Source organism: Carcharhinus amblyrhynchos, unplaced genomic scaffold (genome assembly GCF_965287045.1).
Source record: "Carcharhinus amblyrhynchos unplaced genomic scaffold, sCarAmb.v2.hapA chromosome_113, whole genome shotgun sequence".
NCBI lineage: Eukaryota > Metazoa > Chordata > Chondrichthyes > Carcharhiniformes > Carcharhinidae > Carcharhinus > Carcharhinus amblyrhynchos.
Window position 1 is genome coordinate 554,138 of NW_027649853.1, and position 22,986 is coordinate 577,123.

General features: G+C 45.0%; 1 protein-coding gene across 3 annotated transcripts in view; it reads right to left on the reverse strand.

Annotated features, from left to right (window-relative positions):
- Window positions 1–22,986, reverse strand: part of LOC145338628 (voltage-dependent L-type calcium channel subunit alpha-1S-like) — a 421,023-nt gene that overhangs the window by 389,775 nt on the left and 8,262 nt on the right. For all 3 annotated transcript variants that reach the window (XM_080183005.1, XM_080183003.1, XM_080183004.1), the window contains exons 2-4: window positions 5,781–5,920; window positions 2,819–2,937; window positions 281–433 (exon numbers count right to left, since the gene is read on the reverse strand). In XM_080183005.1, the coding sequence (XP_080039131.1) occupies window positions 281–433; window positions 2,819–2,937; window positions 5,781–5,920 (412 nt within the window). The remainder of the gene's footprint in view (window positions 1–280; window positions 434–2,818; window positions 2,938–5,780; window positions 5,921–22,986) is intronic.

Genomic DNA, 22,986 nt, shown 5'->3' on the forward strand with positions numbered 1-22,986 from the left:
TTACCTAAAGAGGAGGAACTCGTATACCAAGCCCTTAATTAAATCGGCCTCTGATCCTATCATCCTGGATGGGACTTGTGCATGCACACTGCAAACTTGGAGTTTAACAATGTGTGAACGTATGTATGTGCGTGGGCGGGCACACGCACAAATGCGGGCGGGCACACGCGCGAGCGCAGGCATGGGCGCGGGTGGGCGCAAGCGCGGGTACATGCGCGAGGGCGCGCATGCATGCATAGATACGCGCACGCGTGCATACATATGCGCATGTTAACACTACCTGTGCCACTGTAGAAACATGTTTTGTGCATTTTGCCCATGAATAGTTCCAATCCAATGATGGCATAGATGATAATCATGAATAGCACCAGCAGAGCAATGTGTAGCAGGGGAACCATGGCCTTGATGATCGAGTTTAAAACCACTTGTAAACCTGAAGAAACAGAGATCATGAGTACGCAGCAGGCTCCAGCTCAGTGAGCACACAGCATACACACAGCAACCATTTGCCTTCCTAACTTCTTGCTGTACCTGCAGGTTTGGTTTCAGTGATTGGTGTACTAGGACACTCAAGTCCTTTTGTACATCAATATTTTCCAATCTATCATCACTTAAATAATGTTCTGCCATTCAGTTTCTCCATCCGAAGTGGAGAATTTACATTATGCTGCATTTACCATGTATTTGCATGTTCACTCAACTTGTCTAAATCACCTCGAAATTTCTTGACAGCCTCCTAACCATTCACCAAGCTTTGTGTCGTCAGTAAACTTGGACATATTACTTTTGATTCCCTCATCAAATCACAGATGCATATTGTGAATATTTGGAGCCCAAGCACTGATCTCTGCAGGACCCTACGAGTTTATTCTTGCCACTTTGAAAATGACCCATTTATTCTTATTTTCTGCTAATCAATATCTCACCCCAATCTCTTTTTCACTTTATTTTGCACACTAACCTCTTGTGGGACTATATCAGAAGCTTTTTGAAAATGCAAATACACCACATCCACTGGTTTACTCTTTTCGATTCTACTAGTTACATCCTCAAAATAAAAAAGAGAAGGTTTGTCAAAAATTGTTTCTTTTTCATAAATCCATGCTGACTTTGTTTCATTCCATTGATATTTTCTAAACGCCCTGTTTCACATCTTTTATCATACTCTGGCATTGTCCCTACTACTGACATCAGGTTAACAGGTCTATAATTACCTGTTTTCTCCCTTCCTCATTTTACATTTACATTTGTCACCCTCCAATCTGCCAGGATTATTCCAGAATCTACAGAATTTTAGAAGAGCTCATGGTGTTGGGAATAATAAATTAACATGGATAGATGACTGGCTTGCTAACAGGAGAAAGTCTGACAACACCAGGTTTAAGTCCAACCGATTTATTTGATAGTAAACTCACTAGCTTTCAAGGTTACCCTCTTCCAGGCTTTTTACTGTGTTTACCCCAGTCCAGTGCCGACAATCCACATCTTGCTAACAGGAAACAGAGAGGGTCACTTTCAAATTGGTAACTGAATCTAGTGCAGTTCCACAGAGATCAGTACTGAGGCCTCAAATATTAATGATCTTGATGAAGAGACCCAAATTTGCTGACCATTCAAGGAAACAAATTGTGAGGAAGATCAAAATCTGTAACAGAATATAGTTAGAATCTTTGAGTCTTTGTCTATATGTGCCCAGTTTGTGAACCCAACTCTTCACTCATCTGGTGAAAGAGCAGTGCTCCGAAAGCTCGTGATGCCAAATAGAAAGTGTAGTATAATGTAAAAAATGTGAGCTTGTCCTCATAGGAGAAGGATAGAAAAACAGAATTTAGGTAGAGAGAAATGGCAGAATGTCACAGTAGAGAAGTACCTCGGTGTCCTCGTACATGAATCACAAAAAAGTTAGCTTTGCAGGTAATTCGAAAGGAAATTGAAATGTTGGCCCTTATTGCAAGGTGGGGTGGAGCATAAAATTAGGCAAGCCTTGCGACAACTGTACAGGGCATTGATGAGGCTTCATCTGGGGTTCTTGGTTAAGGAGACATATACTGCATTGGAAGCAGTTCAGAGAAGGCTCACAAGGCTGATTCCTGGATTGAAGGGTTCATCTTATGAGGAAAGGTTGAATAGGTTGGGCTTATACTCATTGAAATTAAGAACACTAAGAGGTGATCTTTATAAAACAGATAAAGGTTCTGAGCTCGGTTGACAGGGTGGAGATTAAAAAGATGGTTTCTCCTTGGAGAGTATCATGAACTAGGGAGGACAGTTCCAAATAAAGGGTCTTTCATTTAAATTGAGGGAGGAATTTCTTTTCTCAATGTCAACAATCTTTGGAATTCTCTTCCTCAGAGTGATGGAGACTGGGTCATTGAATATATTTAAACCTGAATTGAATAGTCTTTTGCTTGACGACGGACTCGAGGGTTATGGGGAGGCAGGATTTGGTTTGATTTATTTTTGTCACATGTATTGGCAAACAGTGGAAAGTAATGTTTCTTCCGCACTGTACAGACAAAGCATATCATTTGTAGAGACAGGGAGGGTTTAGAGTGTAGTGTTACAGTCACAGCAAGGGTGTAGAGACAGATCAACTTAATGTAAGGTAGAGTCATTCAAAAGTCCAATGGCAGCAGGAAAGAAGCTGTTCTTGAGTTGGAGTTAATACCTCAATCGGATCAGCCATTATCTTATTCCATCGCAGTATCAAAGCACTGAATGGCTTACTCCTGACATCCTATGTTCTTATGACCCTTACCCTGAATCAACAGCCATTAAAATTTCTTGCTGGAATTAGAAGTAACTATTGTGTACGTACTGGGAACACCCGATACCAAACGTAGCGGCCTCAATACACGGAATGCTCGAAGGGCCTTCACATCAAAGCCTGCACTCTTTGCTGATGGGCTGAGATGTTCCAAAGCGACAGTGCAGAGTCTGTAAGGGAAGAAGCAAGTGGATCAGTGAGACTCAGCTACAATAGTCAGTTCATTCATACTCATGGAATTAACAGTCAATCTAATATAGAGAGCAAACATTCTACTTCACTACAATCTGTCCCTCCACTGCTCCTCCAGTAGTCACTCCCCATGATTGCTGCCACCTCCTCACCCTCATCCCCTCCTTCACAAGCCCCGTATTCCCTTCCCCTGCTCGTCCAAATTCTCCCCCACCCCTCGCAATCTCCCCCTCGTTCTCCCCCACCCCTCGCAATCTCTCCCTTGTTCCCCCCCACCCCTCGCAATCTCTCCTTTTCCCGGTCACATAAGCCTCCTTCTTCATTTAGTTATCAATTTGTTTGAAATTTTGCTATATCTCATCTCCTATCTTATTCCTCTGAATAATGGCTCATGGTAAAATGTTCCTTTATTCATCCAAAAACTAGACAAATGACTAAGTTCAAGGCATCAGAGCAGGAATCCTCGCCAGAACCAGCTACTGGTCTGGGATAGTCTGTTGGCATGTGGCGCTCTCTCTTCTGTAACCAATCTCACTGTATGCAATTCCATGTTCCAAAATAAGAAGTGATTTTATGCACAGAACATGTACGACTGGACAGCAAAATGCACAGCCCAGTGAAACTGACAACATACAGTTCAAAACTGTATCAGATAATAAATCTGTTGATTGATTTCCTCCTTCAAAGAACAAAGAGCTCATGTGAGCTTATTACAATCCCAGCACAAAAACCTGCGCACTCTTTGGCTGTCTGAATTAATACGGACAGTCAGCTCAAAGTAGCCCTGCTGACACAGGCTGGCCTCATGTGAAGGAAATTCTCAGGAAAATGCTGCATCTCTCATTGTAACATTAGATCAAACAGCTGGTTCCGTATTAAAAGAATAGTTAAACGTTGTCAAGATCTATGCAATAAAATGAACAATCCCAATTATATTTCAGAGAATGCATTTTATTAGTCATGTTAACTCTTCCAAGCTGTCAGCAACTCAGTGGGGAAGTGCTATTACACAGGAGCCAGAAGGTTGCAAGTTCAAGTCTCATTCCAGAAACTTGGCCAAGGTATTAAGTGTGGTACTGAGGAAGTGTTTAACTGTTGGATAAGACATCAAACAAAGGCCTTGTTTGCCATCTCTTAAACATCCCAAGGCCACAATTGGAAAACAGGAGGAAACAACTTCTGTGTGTCTAGTTGTTATTAAAAGCAGGAGCAGGCCATTTGGCTCTTCGAGCCTGCTCTGCCATTCTCCTTGATCACACTGATCATCGAATTCCATATCCAGATCTCCCCTTCCTCTAAATCCCTTGATCCCTTTAGCCCCAAGAGCTATATCTAATTTCTTCTTGAAATCAGACAACATTTTGACTTCAACTGCATTCTGTGATTGTGAATTCCACACATTCATTGCCCTCTGGAAGAAGAACTTCCTCCTGGCCTCAGTTCTAAAAGCTTTACTCCTTATCCTCAAACTATGACCCCCTAGTTCTGAACACTCCTTCTGAATCTACCCTATCTAACCCTGTTAGAATTTTATAAGTTTCTCTGTGATCCCCTCTCACTCTTCTAAACTCCACTGAATATAATCCTAACCAATTTAGTCACTCCTCATTTGATAGAACTGCCATTTCAGAAATCAGTCTGGTAAACCTTCTCTGAACGCCCTTTATAGCAAGGACATCCTTCCTCAGATAAGGACACCAAAGCTACACACAATACTCCAGGTGTGGCCTCACCAATGACCTATATAATTGCAGCAAAACATCCCTATCCCTATACTCAAAACCTCTCGCTCTGAAGGTCAACATACCATTTGCCTTCTTTACTGCCTGCTGCACCTACACGCTTAGTTTCAGCGACTGATAAGTTACGCCATCTTCCTATTATTTCTAACAAAATGGATAACCTCACATTTATCCAAATTATACTGCATCTGCCATGCATATGCTCACATACTCAGCCTAACCAAATCGTGCTGAAATATTTTGCATCCTCTTCACAGCTCACCCTCCCACCCAATTTTGTAACATCTGCAAATTTGGAGATAATACATTCAGCTCTCACTTCCAAATCATTAATATATAATACTGGGGTCCTTGCACAAATCTCTGCTGAACACCACTCATCACTGCCTGCAATCAGAAAAAAAAACATATATGCCAACTCTTTGCTTCCTATCTGCGAACCAGCTTTCTATCCATCTCAAGGCATTACTTGTCTCTCAACCATTATCACTAAAACAGATTATCTGGGCATTATCACAATGCTGCTTGTGGGATGTTGCTTTGCACATTGGCTGCCACATTTTCTGCATTAGAACAGTAACTATGGTAGTGATTCTCCCACCACGACCCGCAACTTTTCTGTCAGGGACGGAGTGCAGCGATTGGAGTGGCTGAGGGGAAGGCGCTATACATCGGGGCACTCCAGGGCAGGGGGTTAGGGGTGGCCCAGTAATTGCTGTGGGGGCCACGGGGGTGCTGGAAGGGCAGCACTACGGGGCCCAAGGCTGCTTTAGAAGCTGAACTGAGAAAACAGTCGAGATTTAGAACAGTTCTCCCACCAATTCAGCACTTTTGGGAGAATCATGGCCTACATTTCAAAAAAACACTTTCTTGGCTACTTTAGATCATCCTCAGTATTTCCCTGTTAAAAAATGGTTTGGTGTTCACCTCTTACATTCTTGGAAAGGCAAAATGTGAGTTTAAACCTCCACACAGAATACGGTACGTTGGCCACATTGAAACAAGTTAATTAAAACTGGAGAGTGAATATTCTCTGTGAGTAAACAGACCATTCATCACTGATAATCATGGGGACTTACCCAACAAAAACGATCACAAAATCCAGTACATTCCAGAAGTTTCGGAGATAGGCATCTGGATGAAACAGGAATCCATATACAATGATTTTCAAAATTGCTTCAATTGTGAATATGATCAGAAAGATATATTCAACCTTTTCCTACAACAAAACAAGAGAATGAGAAAGAGGTGCAACAGGTGCATCCAGCCAATCCAATCTGACACAATAAACAGTTGACAAACTCACTGACAATGCTCTTGCGAATCAATAGCTTCAATAGTTATGCAAATATATGATCTAGAGAATGCTAATATATCAAAGGAGGAAGTGAGGAGTATTTAAATTGCATGATGTAAAGAATGCCCAGGAGCTGGTTGGGATCTATCCCAGGTTACTGTGAGAGGCGAGGGAAGAAATAGCTGGGGCCTTAACAGATATCTTCACATCCTCTTCGACCATAAGTGAGGTTCAGAGGACTGGAGAATAGCCAAAGTTGTTCCCTTGTTTAAAAAACGAAGCAGGAATAATCCAGGAAATCAGTGGCCGGGAAACTTTTAGAGAAGATATTGAGGGACGGGATACATGCACATTTGGAAGAAAATGGACAAACAGCATAGTTTTGTATAAGGAAAGTCATGTCTCACCAACTTGATTCAGTTTTTTGAAGAGGTGAAAAAATAATTGATTAGGGAAGGGCTGTGGATTTATGGAGTTTGGTAAGGCATTTGACAAAGTCCCACATGACAGACTAGGATACAAAGACTAAAGTCATGTGGGATTCAGGGTGGAATGGCTAGATGGATACAGAACTGACTTATTCATAGAAGATAGAGAGTACAGAAGAGATTTATAGCTAGTGGTGTTCCGCAGGGATCAGTACTGGAACCTCTGTTGTTTGTAATATATATATAAACAATCTGGAAGAAAATGTGGTTGACCTGATTAGTAAATTTGCACATGACACAAAGATTGGTGGATAGTGCAGGGATTGTCAGAGGACACAACAGGATATGGACAGATGGAGACTTGGAAACAGAAATAGCTGATGGAATTTAATCCAGATGACGCATATTGAAGGATCAAATGTAGATGTGAATTATATGGTAAATAGCAGAACCCTTAGGAACATTAACATACAGAGGGATCTGGGTGTGCAGGTCCACAGTTCGCTAAAAATGGCAATGCAGATAGCCAAGGTGATTAAGGTGGCACAGCCAGGGCACTGAATTTAAGAGTTGGGAAATCATGTTGCAGCTATTTAATACCTTGGTTAGACTGCATCTGGAGTACTCTTTGCAGTTCTGGTCACCACACTACCAGAAGGAGGCTTTGCAATGAGTGCAAAGCAGGTTCACCAGGACGTTAGCTGGGAGGTTGGCTGCAGTGTTTAGGCAGGGTTTAAACTAGTATGGAGGGGGGGTGGGGAGGAGAGAGACAGCTCAGGCACTGGGAGTGAGTTGGAGGTCAGGGGAAGTCTAGTTGATAGGGAAATCCCCCAGGAGAAGGAGGATCCGAGAGGGCCTGAGGGTCTTAGGTGCATCTGTTTTAATGCGAGGAGTGTGACGGGAAAGTCGGATGAACTTAGGGCCTTGATGTTCGCGAGGAATTTAGATGTGGTGGCAGTGACAGAGACGTGGTTAAAGGAGGGGCAGGACTGGCAGCTAAATATTCCTGGGTATAAGTGTTTTAGATGTGATAGAGGAGGATTGAAAAGAGGAGGGGGAGTGGCAGTCTTAGTTAGGGAGCAGATCACAGCAGTGCAGAGGGAGGATAACATGGAGGGGTTGGACATTGAGTCTCTGTGGGTGGAGTTGAGGAATAGGAAGGGGGCCATTACTATGCTAGGAGTGTACTATAGGCCGCCTGATAGCCCGCGGGCAGTGGAAGAGGGTATATGTAGAGACATTTTGGATAAGTGTAGGAAGAATAGGGTTGTTGTAGTGGGAGATTTTAATCTCCCTGGGGTGGATTGGAAGGTGCCTAGAGCTGGGGGGTCTGATGGGGAGGAATTCATAAGATGTGTATTGGAAGGATCCTTGCAACAGTACGTAGATAGCCCGACTAGAGAGGGGGCGATACTTGATTTAGTTCTGGGAAATGAGCCGGGTCAGGTGGTTGAGGTTGCGGTAGGCGAACATGTGGCTAATAGTGACCACAACTCCGTCTACTTTAGGATACGAATGGAAAAAGATGAGAGCTATCCTAAGGGGAGGGTGCTAAATTGGGGGAAGGCTAGATACAGCCAGATTAGGCAGGAGCTTAGGGATACAGACTGGAATAGGCTATTGGAAGGCAAGACCACGTTAGGCATGTGGGAGTCTTTCAAGGGAAAACTGCAAAGGGTGCAGGAAAGGCATGTGCCAGTTAGGAGAAAGGATGGGAAAGGTGGGATTGGGGAACCGTGGATTACTAGAGATATAGAAGACCTGGTTAGGAAGAAACAAGAGGCATATGCCAGGTCTAAGCAGCTGGGAACGGAGAGAGCGTTGGAGGAATACAGAGAGAGTAGGAGGGATCTCAAACAGGGAGTTAGGAGAGCAAAGAGGGGGCATGAGATGGCTTTGGCAGGTAGGGTTAAGGAGAATCCAAAGGCGTTTTACTCCTATCTTCAGAACAAAAGGGTGGCTAGGGGTAAAATCGGTCCTCTCAGGGACAGACGTGGGGAACTGTGCTTTGAGGCAGAGGGAATGGGGGAGATCCTGAATGAATACTTTGCGTTGGTATTCACGAAGGAGAGGGGCTTGATGTCTAGTACGGTCATTGAGGGAGCGGTAGACCAATTGAAAGATCTATTGATTACGAGGGAAGAAGTGTTAGGGCTTTTAGAGGGCATTAAGACCGATAAATCTCCGGGGCCTGATTGCATTTATCCTAGGCTGCTTAGAGAGGCGAGGGATGAGATTGCTGGGCCTCTGACGCGAATCTTTGTCTCTTCTTTGGACACAGGTGAGGTCCCAGAGGACTGGAGGACAGCTAACGTGGTACCGTTGTTTAAAAAGGGTAGGAGGGATAGCCCGGGTAACTATAGGCCGGTGAGCTTAACGTCAGTGGTAGGTAAGTTGATGGAGAGGATTCTTAGGGATAGGATGTATGCGCACTTGGAGCGTTGCGATCTGATTAAGGACACGCAGCATGGCTTTGTCAAGGGGAAGTCTTGCCTTACGAATCTGGAAGAATTCTTTGAGGAGGTGACAAAAACGGTTGACGAAGGACGAGCCGTTGATGTCGTCTATATGGATTTCAGTAAGGCGTTTGACAAAGTCCCTCATGGTAGGTTGGTACAGAAGATTAAAGCTCATGGGATATGTGGTCAGGTATCTAGATGGGTAGAGAACTGGCTTGGAAAGAAGAGTCAGAGAGTAGTTGTGGAGGGGTCTTTTTCTAGCTGGAGGTCTGTCACTAGCTGTGTGCCGCAGGGCTCGGTACTGGGACCTCTTCTCTTTGTAGTGTATATAAATGATTTGGAAGAGGGAGTAGGTGGTGTGATCAGCAAATTTGCTGATGACACCAAGATGGTTGGATTGGCGGGCAGTGAGGAGCAGTGTCTGGCAATACAGCAGGATATTGATAGGCTGGTTGATTGGGCAGATACGTGGCAAATGGAGTTTAAGCCAGATAAATGTGAGGTGATGCATTTTGGCCGGAATAATGTAGGGGGAAGTTATATGATAAAGGGTAAGCCTGTAAGGAGTATAGAGTCGCAGCGAGACCTGGGGGTGCAAGTGCACAAGTCTTTGAAGGTGGCAGTGCAAGTGGAGCGTGTGGTGAAGAAAGCCTATGGTATGTTAGCCTTTATAGGAAGGGGTATAGAATATAAGAGCTGGAGTCTAATGTTGCAGTTGTACAGAACGTTGGTTAGGCCGTATTTGGAGTACTGCGTACAGTTCTGGTCGCCTTACTACCAGAAGGACGTGGAGACTCTGGAGAGAGTGCAGAGGAGGTTTACCAGGATGTTGCCTGGTATGGAAGGACAGGGGTATGAGGAAAGATTGAAGAAATTGGGGCTCTTTTCCCTTGAAAGAAGCCGACTGAGGGGGGATCTAATAGAGGTATATAAGATTATGAAGGGCATAGATAGAGTAAACAGAGGAAAGCTATTTCCTATAATAGAGACACGTAGGACAAGGGGCCATGGACTTAAGGTGAGGGGGAGAGGTACAACACAGATATTAGAGGGAGGTTTTTCACACAGAGGGTAGTGGGGGTATGGAATGCTTAGCCATGTAAGGTGGTGGAAGCAAACACGCTAGAGTCCTTTAAGAGTAACGTAGACAGGCACATGACTGAGTTGGAGATGGGTGGATATAAGAGAACATTTAATTAAGGGTCATTAGCATTGGGGTGTCCCTAGAAATGTAAATGGTTATAGTATGATAATAATGTTTTTCTCTTTTCATTCACAGGTTTTAAGTTGGTCCACCTTGTGTCCAACGAGGGGCATACACGCAATGGGTCGTACTGGGACTGCTCTTGGTTGTTCAAGATTGGCCTAGTGCTTCATGTCGTTAGTTTGTGCCTAAACTGGACAAGATACTGGGCAAGACGACAGCTCAGTGACTATCGCTGATTGCTGTGCAGACACATGGATTTGGGACGGTGTCTGTGGGAGTTTGCACATTCTCCCCGTGCTTGCGTGGGTTTTCTCTGGGTGCTCCGGTTTCCTCCCACACCCCAAAGATGTGCTGTTAGGCTGATTGGCAGGAATAAATTGTCCCTAAATCAGTTTCCCTCAATCTGGATGGCCATAAAACATTAGATAGGGGTCATGGGTAGAGAGGTGGTGTTGAGATGGCAGCGTGGGCTCGTTGGGCCGAAGGGCCTGTTTCCCAGGCTGATTTTGTTCTTTGTTCTTTGACGTTGTCTGGTCTTGAAGATGTTGACTAACAGGAAAGGTTGAAAAAACTAGGATTGTTTTCACTGTATGAACAGAGGCTGAAGGAAGACCTGATAGAGGTCTGTGAAATTAGGAGGCGCACTGAGAGGGGGGAGGGGAGAGTGGGGAGGGGGGAGGGGGAGAGTGGGGAGGGGGAAGGGGGGGAGCGGTACGGGGGCAGCATTGGCAGAGGGTGCAGGCAGGGGGTGGAGGCGACGTGGGTGGGGGCCAGGGGCAGCACTTGTGGGGTGTGGTGTGGGGTGTGTGGGCAGGGTGGGCTGGCACCATGAGGGGGGAGGGGCAGGCATCACAGAGAGAGGGGGCGTCGCAGAGAGAGAGGCAAGAGGGGGTTGCAGAAAAGCTAGATGGATATGTGGGGCGGTGGTGTGGAAGATGCTGGTGGAGCTCTGGATATGGTCTCCTCTACTTGGCAAATCAGTGAAAAGCATTGAAAGGCAAGTGATAAAACTGGGATATTTCCAGCTGGAGTAAGCAGCTGGAACTGATTTCAGATTGGGGTAGTGGAAGGGTGCACATTACAGCCTTTGTCAGGAACACGTGGGGTGTTTATTAACAAGGAAAAACGGGAAGTGTCCACAGCCCCCACCGCCTGGGAGAAGCCCACTGGTTGCCCCAGTCCCTATATGTTTCCAGACTGTCTTTCTCTCTGAGGAAGGGCTCCACCTCCAAGGGTGATTACCTGCTCAGTCGCAATTGGTCCCACAATCAATTTTAATGTTCCCACTAGCTTACTTTCATAATCTATTTTTCCTTTATTAATCAATCCCTTAGTCCTCCTTTGCTGAACTTTTCTCTCAATCTTCAGACCTATTGCTTTTTCTTGCCAATTTGTATGATTCTTCCTTGAAGCTGATATTGTCTGTAATTTCCCTTGCATGGTTTGACCACAGTTCCCTCACCACTCTAATTTGTCAGCAGGATGGGAAAATGAACTGTAGTCCAAAAGCCAGTGAGGGTCGTGAGGTACTGAGGAGGGTATCAAGGTCGCAGGAGTGTACAAGCAGAAAGGATGGTGGGTTGAAGTGTATCTACTTCAGTGCAAGAAGCACCAGAATAAGGTAGGTGAACTTGGAGCGTGAATTGGTACTTGGGACTATGATGTTGTGGCCATTATGGAGACATGGTTAGAACAGGGACAGGAATGGCTGTTGGCAGTTCCAGGGTACAGATGTTTCAGTAAGAATAGGGAAGGCGGTAAAAGAGGGGAAGCAGTAGCATTGTCAATCAAGGATAGTTTAATGGCTGCTGAAAGGCATTTTGAGGGCGATCTGTCTACTGAGGTAATGTGGGCTGAAGTTAGAAATAGGAAAGGATCGGTCACGTTGTTAGGAGTTTTCTATAGGCCCCCAAATAGTAACAGAGATGTGGAGGAGGAAGTGGCAAAGCAGATCATGGATAGGTGTGGAGGTCATGATGTGGATGTGCGTTTACTATCAAATAAATCGGTTGGACGAAAACCTAGTGTTGTCAGACTTTTTAGGTGTGGAGGTCACAGGGTAGTTATCATGGGTAACTTTAACTTTCCAAATATTGATTGGAGTTTAACCCTGATATGTGCAAGGTGGTTCATTTTGGTAGGACAAACTTGAATGCGGATTACAGGGTCAATGGCAGGGTTCTAAGGAATGTGGAGGAACAGAGAGATCTTGGGGTTCATATCCACAGATCTCTGAAGGTGAAGTGGATAGAGCCGTGAAGAAGGCTTATAGCATGTTAGCGTTTATTAACGGGGGGTTTGATTTTAAGAGCGGTGGAGTTATGTTGCAACTATACCGGACGTTGGTGAGAGCGCATTTGGAATATTGTGTTCAATTCTGGTCACCTCACTATAAGAAGGATGTGGGAGTTTTGGCGAGAGTGCAGAGGAGATTTACCAGGAGGCTGCCGAGGTAGATTCTTCATTCAGAGTGGCTGGGGTGTGGAATACACTGCCCGCTGTGATAGTGGAGTCAGACACTTTAGGAATTTTCAAACGGTTCTTGGATAGGCACATGGAGCACACCAAAATGATAGGGAGTGGGATAGCTTGATCTTGGGTTTGGACATAGCTCTGCACAACATTGAGGGCCAAAGGACCTGTACTGTGCTGTACTGTGCTATGTCTATGTTTCTATGAACCTTTATAGGTCGAAGAGTTCGGATGGGACACTTTGTACAGTGTGTGCAGGAGGGTTTCCTGACACAATATGTGGATAAGCTGACAAGAAGTGGGGCCATATTGGCCTTGGTACTGGGTAATGAACCAGGCCAAGTGTTAAATTTGTTTGTGGGAGAGCGCTTTGGAGATCATGACCACAATTTGGTGTCCTTCATTATTGCAACGGAGAGGGATAAGGTCACACAGCAGGGCAAGGTTTATAATTGGGGCAGGAGAAATTATGATGCAATTAGGCAAGAATTAGGGAGCATAAGATGGGAGCAGAAACTGTCAGGTATGGGCACAAACGAAAAGTGGAGCTTTTTCAAGGATCAAATACCGCGTGTCCCTGATAGTACGTCTCTGACAGGCAAGGAAGAAACGGCTGAGTGAGGGAGCCATGGTTCACAAAAGAAGTTGAATGTCTTGACAAGAGGAAAAAGGAAGCGTATGTAAGAATGAGAAAACAAGGTTCAGTTGGGTCACTTGAGAGTTACAAGGTATCTAGGAATGAGTTAAAAAAAGGGCTTAGGAGAACTAGGAGGGGGCATGATAAGTCCTTGGTGGGTCATATAAAGGAAAACCCCAAGGCTTTTTACTCTTACGTGAGAAAAGAATGACCAAGGTCAGGTTAGGGCCAGTCAATGATAGTAGTGGGAACTTGTGCATGGAGTCAGAAGAGATAGGTGAGGCGTTGAATGAATACTTTTCTTCAGTGTTCACGAAGGAGAGGGGCCATTTTTTGAGGATGAGTGTGTGATATAGGCTGATAAGATGGAGGAGGTAGATGTTTTGAGGGAAAATGCATTAGCAATTTTGAAAAACCTGACGGTCGACAAGTCCCCTGGGCCTGATAGGATATATCCTAGGATACTTTGGGAGGCAAGGGATGAGATTGCGGAGCCTTTAACTTTGATCTGGGGAATTTTAACCTGCATATTGATTGGTTGACTCAAGTCAGACACAGTGGACTTGAGGAAGAGTTCTTAGAATGCTGTCAGGACAGTTTCCCCAAACAGTACGTTACAGAACCTACGAGGGACTGAGCTGTCTTGGATCTGGTCCTGTACAATGAGACAGGTAAAATTAAAGATCTTCTTATGAGGGATCCTCTTGAAATGAGTGATCACAATACGGTTGAATTTCTAATACAGATGGAGGGTGAGAAAGTAGGGTCCCAAATCAGTGTCCTCTGCTTGAACAGAGGGGAGTACAATAGGATGAGGGTGGAATTGGCTAATGTGGACTGGGAGCACAGGCTAGTTGGTGGGACAGCTGAGGAACAGTGGAGGATTTTTAAGGAGATTTTTCTCAGTACTCAGCAAAAATATATTCCGGTGATAAAGAAGGAATGTAAGAAAATGGATAACCAGCCGTGCATAACTAAGGAAATAAAGGAGAGTATCAAATTAAAAACTGATGCATACAGAGTGGCCAAAACTAGTGGGGAATTAGAAGATTGGGAAAGCTTTAAAAAACAACAAAGAACTACTAAGAAAGCGATAAAGAGAGGAAAGATAGTTAATGAAACTAAACTATCGCAAAATATAAAACTGATAGTAAAAGTTTTTTCAAATATATAAAAAAGAAAAGACTGGCTCAAGTAAACATTGGACCCTTAGAAGATGAGAAGGGGGATTTAATAATGGGAAACGAGGAAATGGCCGAGGCCTTAAACAAGTTTTTTGTGTCAGTCTTCACGGTGGAGGACACAAATGGCATACCGATAATTGATGGTTGTGAGACTGTAGGGGGTGAGGACCTTAAAATGATTACTATTACTAAAGAGGTAGTGCTTGGTAGGCTAATGGGACTAAAAGTAGGCAAGTCCCTGGGCCTGGATAGGATGCATCCCAGGGTACTAAAAGAAATGGCAGAAGTAATAGCAGATACGTTAGTTGTAATTTATCAATATTTGCTGGACTTGGGGGAGGTGCCAGCTGATTAGAAAACAGCTAATGTAACGCCATTGTTTAAAAAGGGAGGTAGACAAAAGGCGGGTAACTACAGGCCGGTTAGTTTAACGTCCATAGTTGGGAAAATGCTGGAATCCATCACTAAGGAAGAAATAGCAGGACACCTGTGAAAGAATGGTTCAATCAAACAGACGCATCATGGATTCATGAAGGGAAAGTTGTGTTTGACGAATTTACTGGATTTTTATGAAGATGTAACAAGTGTGGTTGACAGAGGGGAACCTGTGGATGTGGCGTTTTTAGATTTCCAGAAGGCGTTTGATAAGGTGCCTCACAAAAGGTTGCTGCAAAAGATTAAGGTATACGGAGTTGGGGGTAAAGTGTTAGTGTGGATTGAGGATTGGCTATCGAACAGGAAGCAGAGAGTTGGAATAAATGGGTGCTTTTCCAGTTGGCAGTTGGTGACTAGTGGTGTGCCGCAGGGATCGGTGCTGGGGCCTCAACTGTTTATCATATACATAGACGATCTGGAGGAGGGGACCGAGTATAGGGTAACAAAGTTTGCTGATGACACATTGATGAGTGGAAAAGCAAATTGTGTGGAAGACGTGGAAAGTCTGCAAAGGGATTTGGAAAGGCTAAGTAAGTGGGTGAGGATCTGGCAGATGGAGCTATAACATTGGCAAGTGTGAGGTTATCCACTTTGGAAGGAATAATAATAAATTATTTAAATGGTGAAAAATTACAACATGCTACTGTGCAGAGGGACCTAGGGGTCCTTGTGCATGAATCACAAAAACTCAGTTTGCAGGTGCAGCAGGTGATCAAGAAGGCAAATGGAATGTTGACTTTTATCGCAAGGGAGATGGAGTATAAAAGCAGGGAGGTCTTGCTGCAATTGTACAAGGTACTGGTGAGGCCGCAACTGGAGTACTGTGTGCAATTTTAGAACATAGAACATAGAACAGTACAGCGCAGAACAGGCCCTTCGGCCCACGATGTTGCGCCGACCAGTTAAAAAACAATGACCCTCTAACCTAAACCAAACCCTTACCATCCATAAACCTATCCATGGATCTCTTAAACGCCCCCAAACTAGGCGCATTTACAACTGCAGCAGGCAGGGCATTCCAATCCCTTACCACCCTCTGGGTAAAGAACGTACCCCTGACATCCGTCCTATAACTACCACCCCTTAATTTAAAGCTATGCCCCCTCGTGCTAGCTTTCTACATCCGAGGAAAAAGGCTATCACTGTCCACCCTATCTAAACCTCTAATCATCTTATATGTTTCAATAAGGTCCCCTCGTAGCCGCCTTCTTTCTAACGAAAACAACCTCAAATCCCTCAGTCTCTCCTCATAGGACCTCCCCTCCATACCAGGCAACATCCTGGTAAACCTCCTCTGCACCCTCTCCAAAGCCTCCACATCCTTCCTATAATGTGGGGACCAGAACTGCACACAATACTCCAAGTGCGGCCGCACCAGAGTTTTGTACAGTTGCAACATGACGCTGCGGCTCCTAAATTCAATCCCCCTACCAATAAATCAAAGACACTGTACGCCTTCCTAACAACCCTATCAACTTGATTCCCAACTTTCAGGGATCTATGTACACATACACCCAGATCCCTCTGTTCATCCACACTATTCAGAGTCCTACCGTTAGCCCTATACTCTACACATCCGTTATTCCTGCCAAAGTGAATTACCTCACACTTTTCCACATTAAACTCCATCTTCCACCTCTCGGCCCAGCTCTGCAACTTGTCCAAGTCTCCCTGTAGACTAAGACACCCTTCCTCACTATCTACCACACCTCCGACTTTGGTGTCATCAGCAAATTTACTAATCCACCCAACTATACCCTCATCCAGATCATTTATAAAAATTACAAACAGCAGTGGCCCCCAAAACAGATCCCTGAGGCACACCACTCGTAACTGAACTCCATGTCGAATACTTACCATCAACCACCACCCTCTGTCTCCTATCCGCCAGCCAATTCCTAATCCAATTTCCTAGATCACCCTCAATCCCACACATCTGCAATTTCTGCAGAAGCCTTCCATGGTGAACATTATCAAACGCCTTACTAAAGTCCATATATACCACGTCAACTGCCTTACCCCCATCTACCTCTTTGGTCACTTTCTCAAAAAACTCAATAAGGTTAGTAAGGCACGACCTACCCTCCACAAAACCATGCTGACTATCTCTAATCAATTCATTACTCTCCAAATAACTATAAATCCTATCCCTAATAATTTTTTCTAAAACCTTGCCCACAACAGAAGTATGACTCACCGGTCTATAATTCCCGGGGAAGTCTCTGTTCCCCTTCTTAAACAATGGGACAACATTCGCTAACCTCCAGTCTTCTGGCACTATACCGGTGACCAACGATGACCTGAAGATCAGAGCCAGAGGCTCTGCAATCGCCTCCCTTGCCTCCCAGAGAATCCTAGGGTAAATCCCATCTGGCCCAGGGGACTTATCTATTTTCAAACCCTCAAGAATATCTAGCACATCCTCCTTATCAACTGCAATACTGTCCAGTTTACAACCCTGTAACCCAGTGTTCTCCACAGCTACATTTATGTCCCCCTGCGTGAATACCGAAGAGAAATATTGGTTCAATGCCTCTCCAATCTCTTCCGGTTCCACACATAAATTCCCACTGCTGTCTCTAACTGGCCCTACTCTTGCCCTAGCCAACCTTTTGTTCTTAACATATCTATAGAACGCCTTAGGATTCTCTTTAATCCTATCAGCCAAAGTCTTCTCATGTCCTCTTTTAGCCCTTCTTAACTCTCTCTTTAACTCCCTCCTAGCCAATCTAAAGCTTTCTAGTGCACTACCTGAGCCCTCAAGTCACATCCGGACATAAGCCTCCTTTTTCTTTTTAACCAGCGAATCAACTTTCCTAGTGCACCACGGTTCCCTAGCTCGACCAATTCCTCCTTGCCTGACAGGGACATACATATCAAGGACTCGCAGTAGCTGCTCCTTGAAAAAAACTCCACATTTCGGACGTTCCGAGACCCTGTAGTCTCCTAGTCCAACCTATGCTTCCTAATTCTCCTAATAGCCTCATAATTACCCTTCCCCCAGCTAAAACTACTGACCCGAGGTTCATGCCTATCCCTATCCCTTATTTGCGAAAGGATATATTGGCCTTGGAGGGTGTGCAGAGAAGGTTTACCAAATCGATACTGGAGATGAGGGGATTATCTTATGAAGAGAGATTGAATAGATTGGGCCTGTACTCGTTGGAGTTTAGAAGGCTAAGGGGAGATCTTATAGAGACATATGATAATGAAGGGACTAGACAGGGTAGAGGCAGAGAGATTATTTCCACTTAGAAAGGAAACAAGAACTAGAAGGCACAGCCTCAAAATAAGGGGGAGTCAATTTAGAACAGAGTTGAGGAGGAACTTCTTCTCTCAGAGAGTAGAGAATCTTTGGAATTCTCTGCCCATTGAAGCAGTCGAGGCTACCTCGTTAAATATGTTTAAGTCACAGGTGGATAGATTTCTGACCAATAAGGGAATTAAGGGTTATGGGGAGCAGGCGGGTAAGTGGAACTGAACCACCATCAGATCAGCCATTATCTTATTGAATGGTGGGGCAGGTTCGAGGGGCTAGATGGCCTACTCCTGCTTCTATTTCTTATGTTCTTATCTTTGGGTCCTCGCTGTCCATGGGGATTGTGCCAGAGGACTGGACGGTGGTGAATGTTGTTCCTCTCCAAGAAAGGAAATAGGAATGACCCTGAATTATAGGCCACTTAGTCGTACTTCAGTGGTTGGTAAGTTAATGGAAAGGGTCCTGAGATTAGGATTTATGACCATTTGGAAAGGTGCAATTTAAATCAGGGATAGTCAGCATGGTTTCATGAGGGGTAAGTCCTGCCTCACAAATTTGCTTGAATTCTTTCTTAAGTGTGTAGACAAAGATAGAGCAGTTGATGTCATATACATGGATTTTAGTAAGGCATTTGATAAGGCTCATGAAGAAAGTAAGGAGGTGTGGGATAGAAGGAAATTTGGCTGATTGGATAAGTAACTGGCTGTCTCATAGAATACAGATTAGAATGGGAGTCTTCGCAGCTAATCTGCTTTTCAAGTCTTAAAGGTGCACACAACGTGTGTGGAGATAGCATTAAGCATAGGTTAAAGAGACGTGTACTGCCTCCAGATAGGACAGTAAGTGAGACGTTGCAAGTTCAGGCAACTCATTGGGGTTACAGATAATGTGACATGAACCCAAGATCCCGGTTGAGGCTGTCCTCATGTGTGCGGAACTTGGCTATCAGTTTCTGCTCACCGACTGTGTCATCAAGCCAGCAGACAAAGGAGGGGCCATCGTCATACTGAACAGAACGGAATACTGCAAAGAAGTGTACCAACAACTGAACAACAAGGAACACTACAACAGTTACCCGCAGACCCGACCAAAGAACACACCTGTCATCTCAACATTCTGATCAAGACCTTTCATTGATCATAGAACCCTACATGCAGAAAGAGGCCCTTTGGCCCATCAAGTCTGCACCGTCCACAATCCCACCCAGGCTCTACCCCTACATCCCTACACATTTACCTAATAATCCCTCTAACCTATGCATCCCAGGCCACTAAGGGGCCAATTTAGCATGGCCAATCAACCGAACCTGCACATCTTTGGACTGTGGGAGGAAACTGGAGCACCCGGAGGAAACCCACACAGACACTAGGGGAATGTGCAAACTCCACACCTGAGCTGTGAAGCAGCAGTGCTAACCACTGTGCTACCGGACCTTCAGAGCACCCTCCATGCTCTCATCCTACGTACTCCCTGCATTGGAGATTTCTACTGTCTCCCAAAGATACACAAGGCAAACACACCCAGCCATCCCATCTTATCAGGCAATGGGACCCTATGTAAGAACCTCTCCGGCTATGTCGAGGGCATCCTGAAACCCATTGTACAAAGAACCCCCAGCTTTTGTCATGACACTACGGACTTCCTACAGAAACTCAGCTCACATGGAGCAGTTGAACCAGGGGCAGTCCTCATCACAACAGACGTCTCGGCACTCTACACCAGCATCCCCCATGATGATGGCATTGCTGCAACTGCCAGTTTCCAGATGCAATTTTACAACTCATCCACCTCATCCTGGACCACAATGTCTTCACCTTCAACAACCAGTTCTTCATCCAGACAAACGGAACAGCCATGGGGACCCAATTCACACCTCAATATGCTAACATTTTCATGCACAGGTTCGAACAAGACTTCTTCACTGCACAGGACCTTCAATTGATGCTATACACTAGACATATCAATGACATTTTCTTCCTTTGGACTAATGGTGAACAATCACTGAAACAACAAAATGATGACATCAACAAGTTCCATCCCACCATCAGACTCACCATGGACTATTCTCCGGAATCGGCTGCATTCTTGAACACACGTATCTCAATTAAAGATGGTCACCTCAGCACTTCATTGTACCGCAAGCCTACAGATAACCTCACGATGCTTCACTTCTCCAGCTTCCACCCTAAATATGTTAAAGAAGCCATCCCCTACAGATAAGCCCTCCTGTACACAGGATCTGCTCAGATAAGGAGGATCGCAACAGACACCAGATGCTGAAGGATACCGTTATAAGAACAGGATATGGCGCGCAACTCATCGATCGACAGTTCCAATACACCACAGCAAAAAACCACAGAAGACAAATAAGGGACATGGTGGACAGAGTACCCTTCGTCGTCCAGCACTTCCCCGGAGCAGAGAAGCTATGACATCTTCTCCGGAGTCTTCAACATGTCATTGATGAAGACGAACACCTGGCCAGGGTCATCCCCACACCCCCACTTCTTGCCTTCAAACAACCACATAACCTCAAACAGACCATTGTCTGCAGCAAACTACCCAGCCTTCAGGAGAACAGTGACTACAACACCACACAACCTTGCCACAGCAACCTCTGCAAGACATGCCGGATCATTGACATGGATGCCATCAGCTCACGTGAGAACACCATCCACCGGGTACACGGCACATACACTTGCAACTCGGTCAACGTTGTCTACCTAATACGCTGCAGGAAAGGACGTCCCGAGGCATGGTACATTGAGGAGACCATGCAGACGCTACAACAATGGATGACTGAACACCGCTCAACAATCACCAGGCAAGACTGATCCCTTCCTGTTGGCGAACACTTCAGCAGTCACGGGCATTCGGCCTCTGATCTTTGGGTAAACGTTCTCCAAGGCGGCCTTCACAACACAGGACAGCGCAGAGTTGCTGAGCAGAAACTGATAGCCAAGTTCCGCACACATGAGGACAGCCTCAACTGGGGTGTTGAGTTCATGTCACACTATCTGTAAACCCCACGACTTGCCTGAACTTGCAATATCCCACTTACTGTCCTGTCTGGAGACAATACACATCTCTTTAACCTATGCTTAATGCTATCTCCATTCACCTTGTCCACACCTTTAAGACTTGAATAGCAGATTAGCTGCAAAGACTCGCATTCTAATCAGTATTCTGTAAACTGTGTGTGCCTTTATATGCCCTGTTTGTGATCAGAAGTCTCCACTCAACTGACAAAGGAACAGCATTCCGAAAGCTAGTGGCATTCACTACCAAATAAACCTGTTGGACTTTAACCTGGTGTTGTGAGACTTCTTACTGTGTTTACCCCAGTCCAACACTGGCATCTCCACATCATGTCTCATAGAAGCCAGAGGGTGGTGGTGGAGGCAAAATTTTCAGACTGGAGGCCAGTTACCAGCAGTGTACCACATGGGTCAGTGCTGGGTCCTCTGCCATTTGTGATTTTTATCAATGACTTGGAAGAGGGGGCTGAAGGGTAGGTTAGTTAATTTGCTGATGACACCAAGGTTGGTGGAGTAGTGAATGAGGTGGAGGGCTCTTGTAGGCTGCAAAGAGACATTGATAGGATGCAGAGCTGTGCAGAAAAGTGACAGATGGAATTTAAGTGTGAGATGATTCATTTTGGTAGGACAAACTTCAATGCGGATTACAGGGTCAACGGCAGGGTTCAGAGGAATGTGGAGGAACAGAGAGATTTTGGGGTTCATATCCACAGATCTCTGAAGATTGCCACTCAAGTGGATAGAGCTGTGAAGAAAGCTTAGAATGTGTTAGCATGTATTAACAGGGGGTTTGAGTTTAAGAGCCGTGGGGTTATGCTGCAACTACACAGGACCTTGGTGAGACGACATTTGGAATATTGCATGCAGTTCTGGTCACCTCACTATGAGGAGGATGTGGAAGCATTGGAGAGAGTACAGAGGAGATTTACCAGGATGCTGCCTGGCTTGAAGGGTAGGTCTTATGAGGAAAGGTTGAGGGAGCTGGGGCTTTTCTCTTTAGAACAGAGGAGGTTGCGAGGCGACTTAATAGAGGTTTATAAGACGATGAGAGGGATAGAGTGGACGCACAGAGACTATTTCCTAAGTGGATGTAGCTGTTACTGGGGGCATAACTTTAAGGTTCATGATGGGAGACATAGGAGGCATGTCCAAGGTAGATACTTTACTCAGAGAGTGGTTGGGGTGTGGAATAGACTGCCTGCTGTGACAGTGGAGTCAGACACTTTAGGGACTTTCAAGCGGCTATTGGGTAGGCACATGAAGCACACCTGAACGATAGGGAGTGGGATAGCTTGATCTTGGGTTTGGACATAGCTCGGTATAACATCGAGGGCCAAAGGGCCTGTACTGTGCTGTACTGTTCTATGTTCACTCTTGCACCAAATAGGAATAAACAGCTTCTGGAGTTCACCAATTAATTTTTTACTTGCCTGCCACTGTCTGTCCACTTTCTTTCCTTTCAGTAATGTTTCCCAGTCCATCATGGCCATTTTATGCCTCATACCATCACAGTTCCTTTATTGCAATCCAGGACCCTGGTCTCAGAATCAACAATATCACTATGTACCTTCTCTCACAACTAGATCAGCAAGTAATTATTTCTCATTGCACAATGGTTCAAGATGGCTTGTTCCCTTGTTGGTTTCTCAATGTATTGGTCCAGAAAACCAACCATATTCTCCAGAAATTCCTCCTTTATCGTACTGTAACTAATCTGACTCTCCCAATCTATAGGTAGATTAAAGTCACCCATAATTACAGATGTTCCTTTAACACATGCATATCTGCTTTCATGTCTATTGCTTTTTACAACATTACACGACTGTTTGGTGGTCTGTATACCACCCCCACCAACGTCTTTTGCCCCTT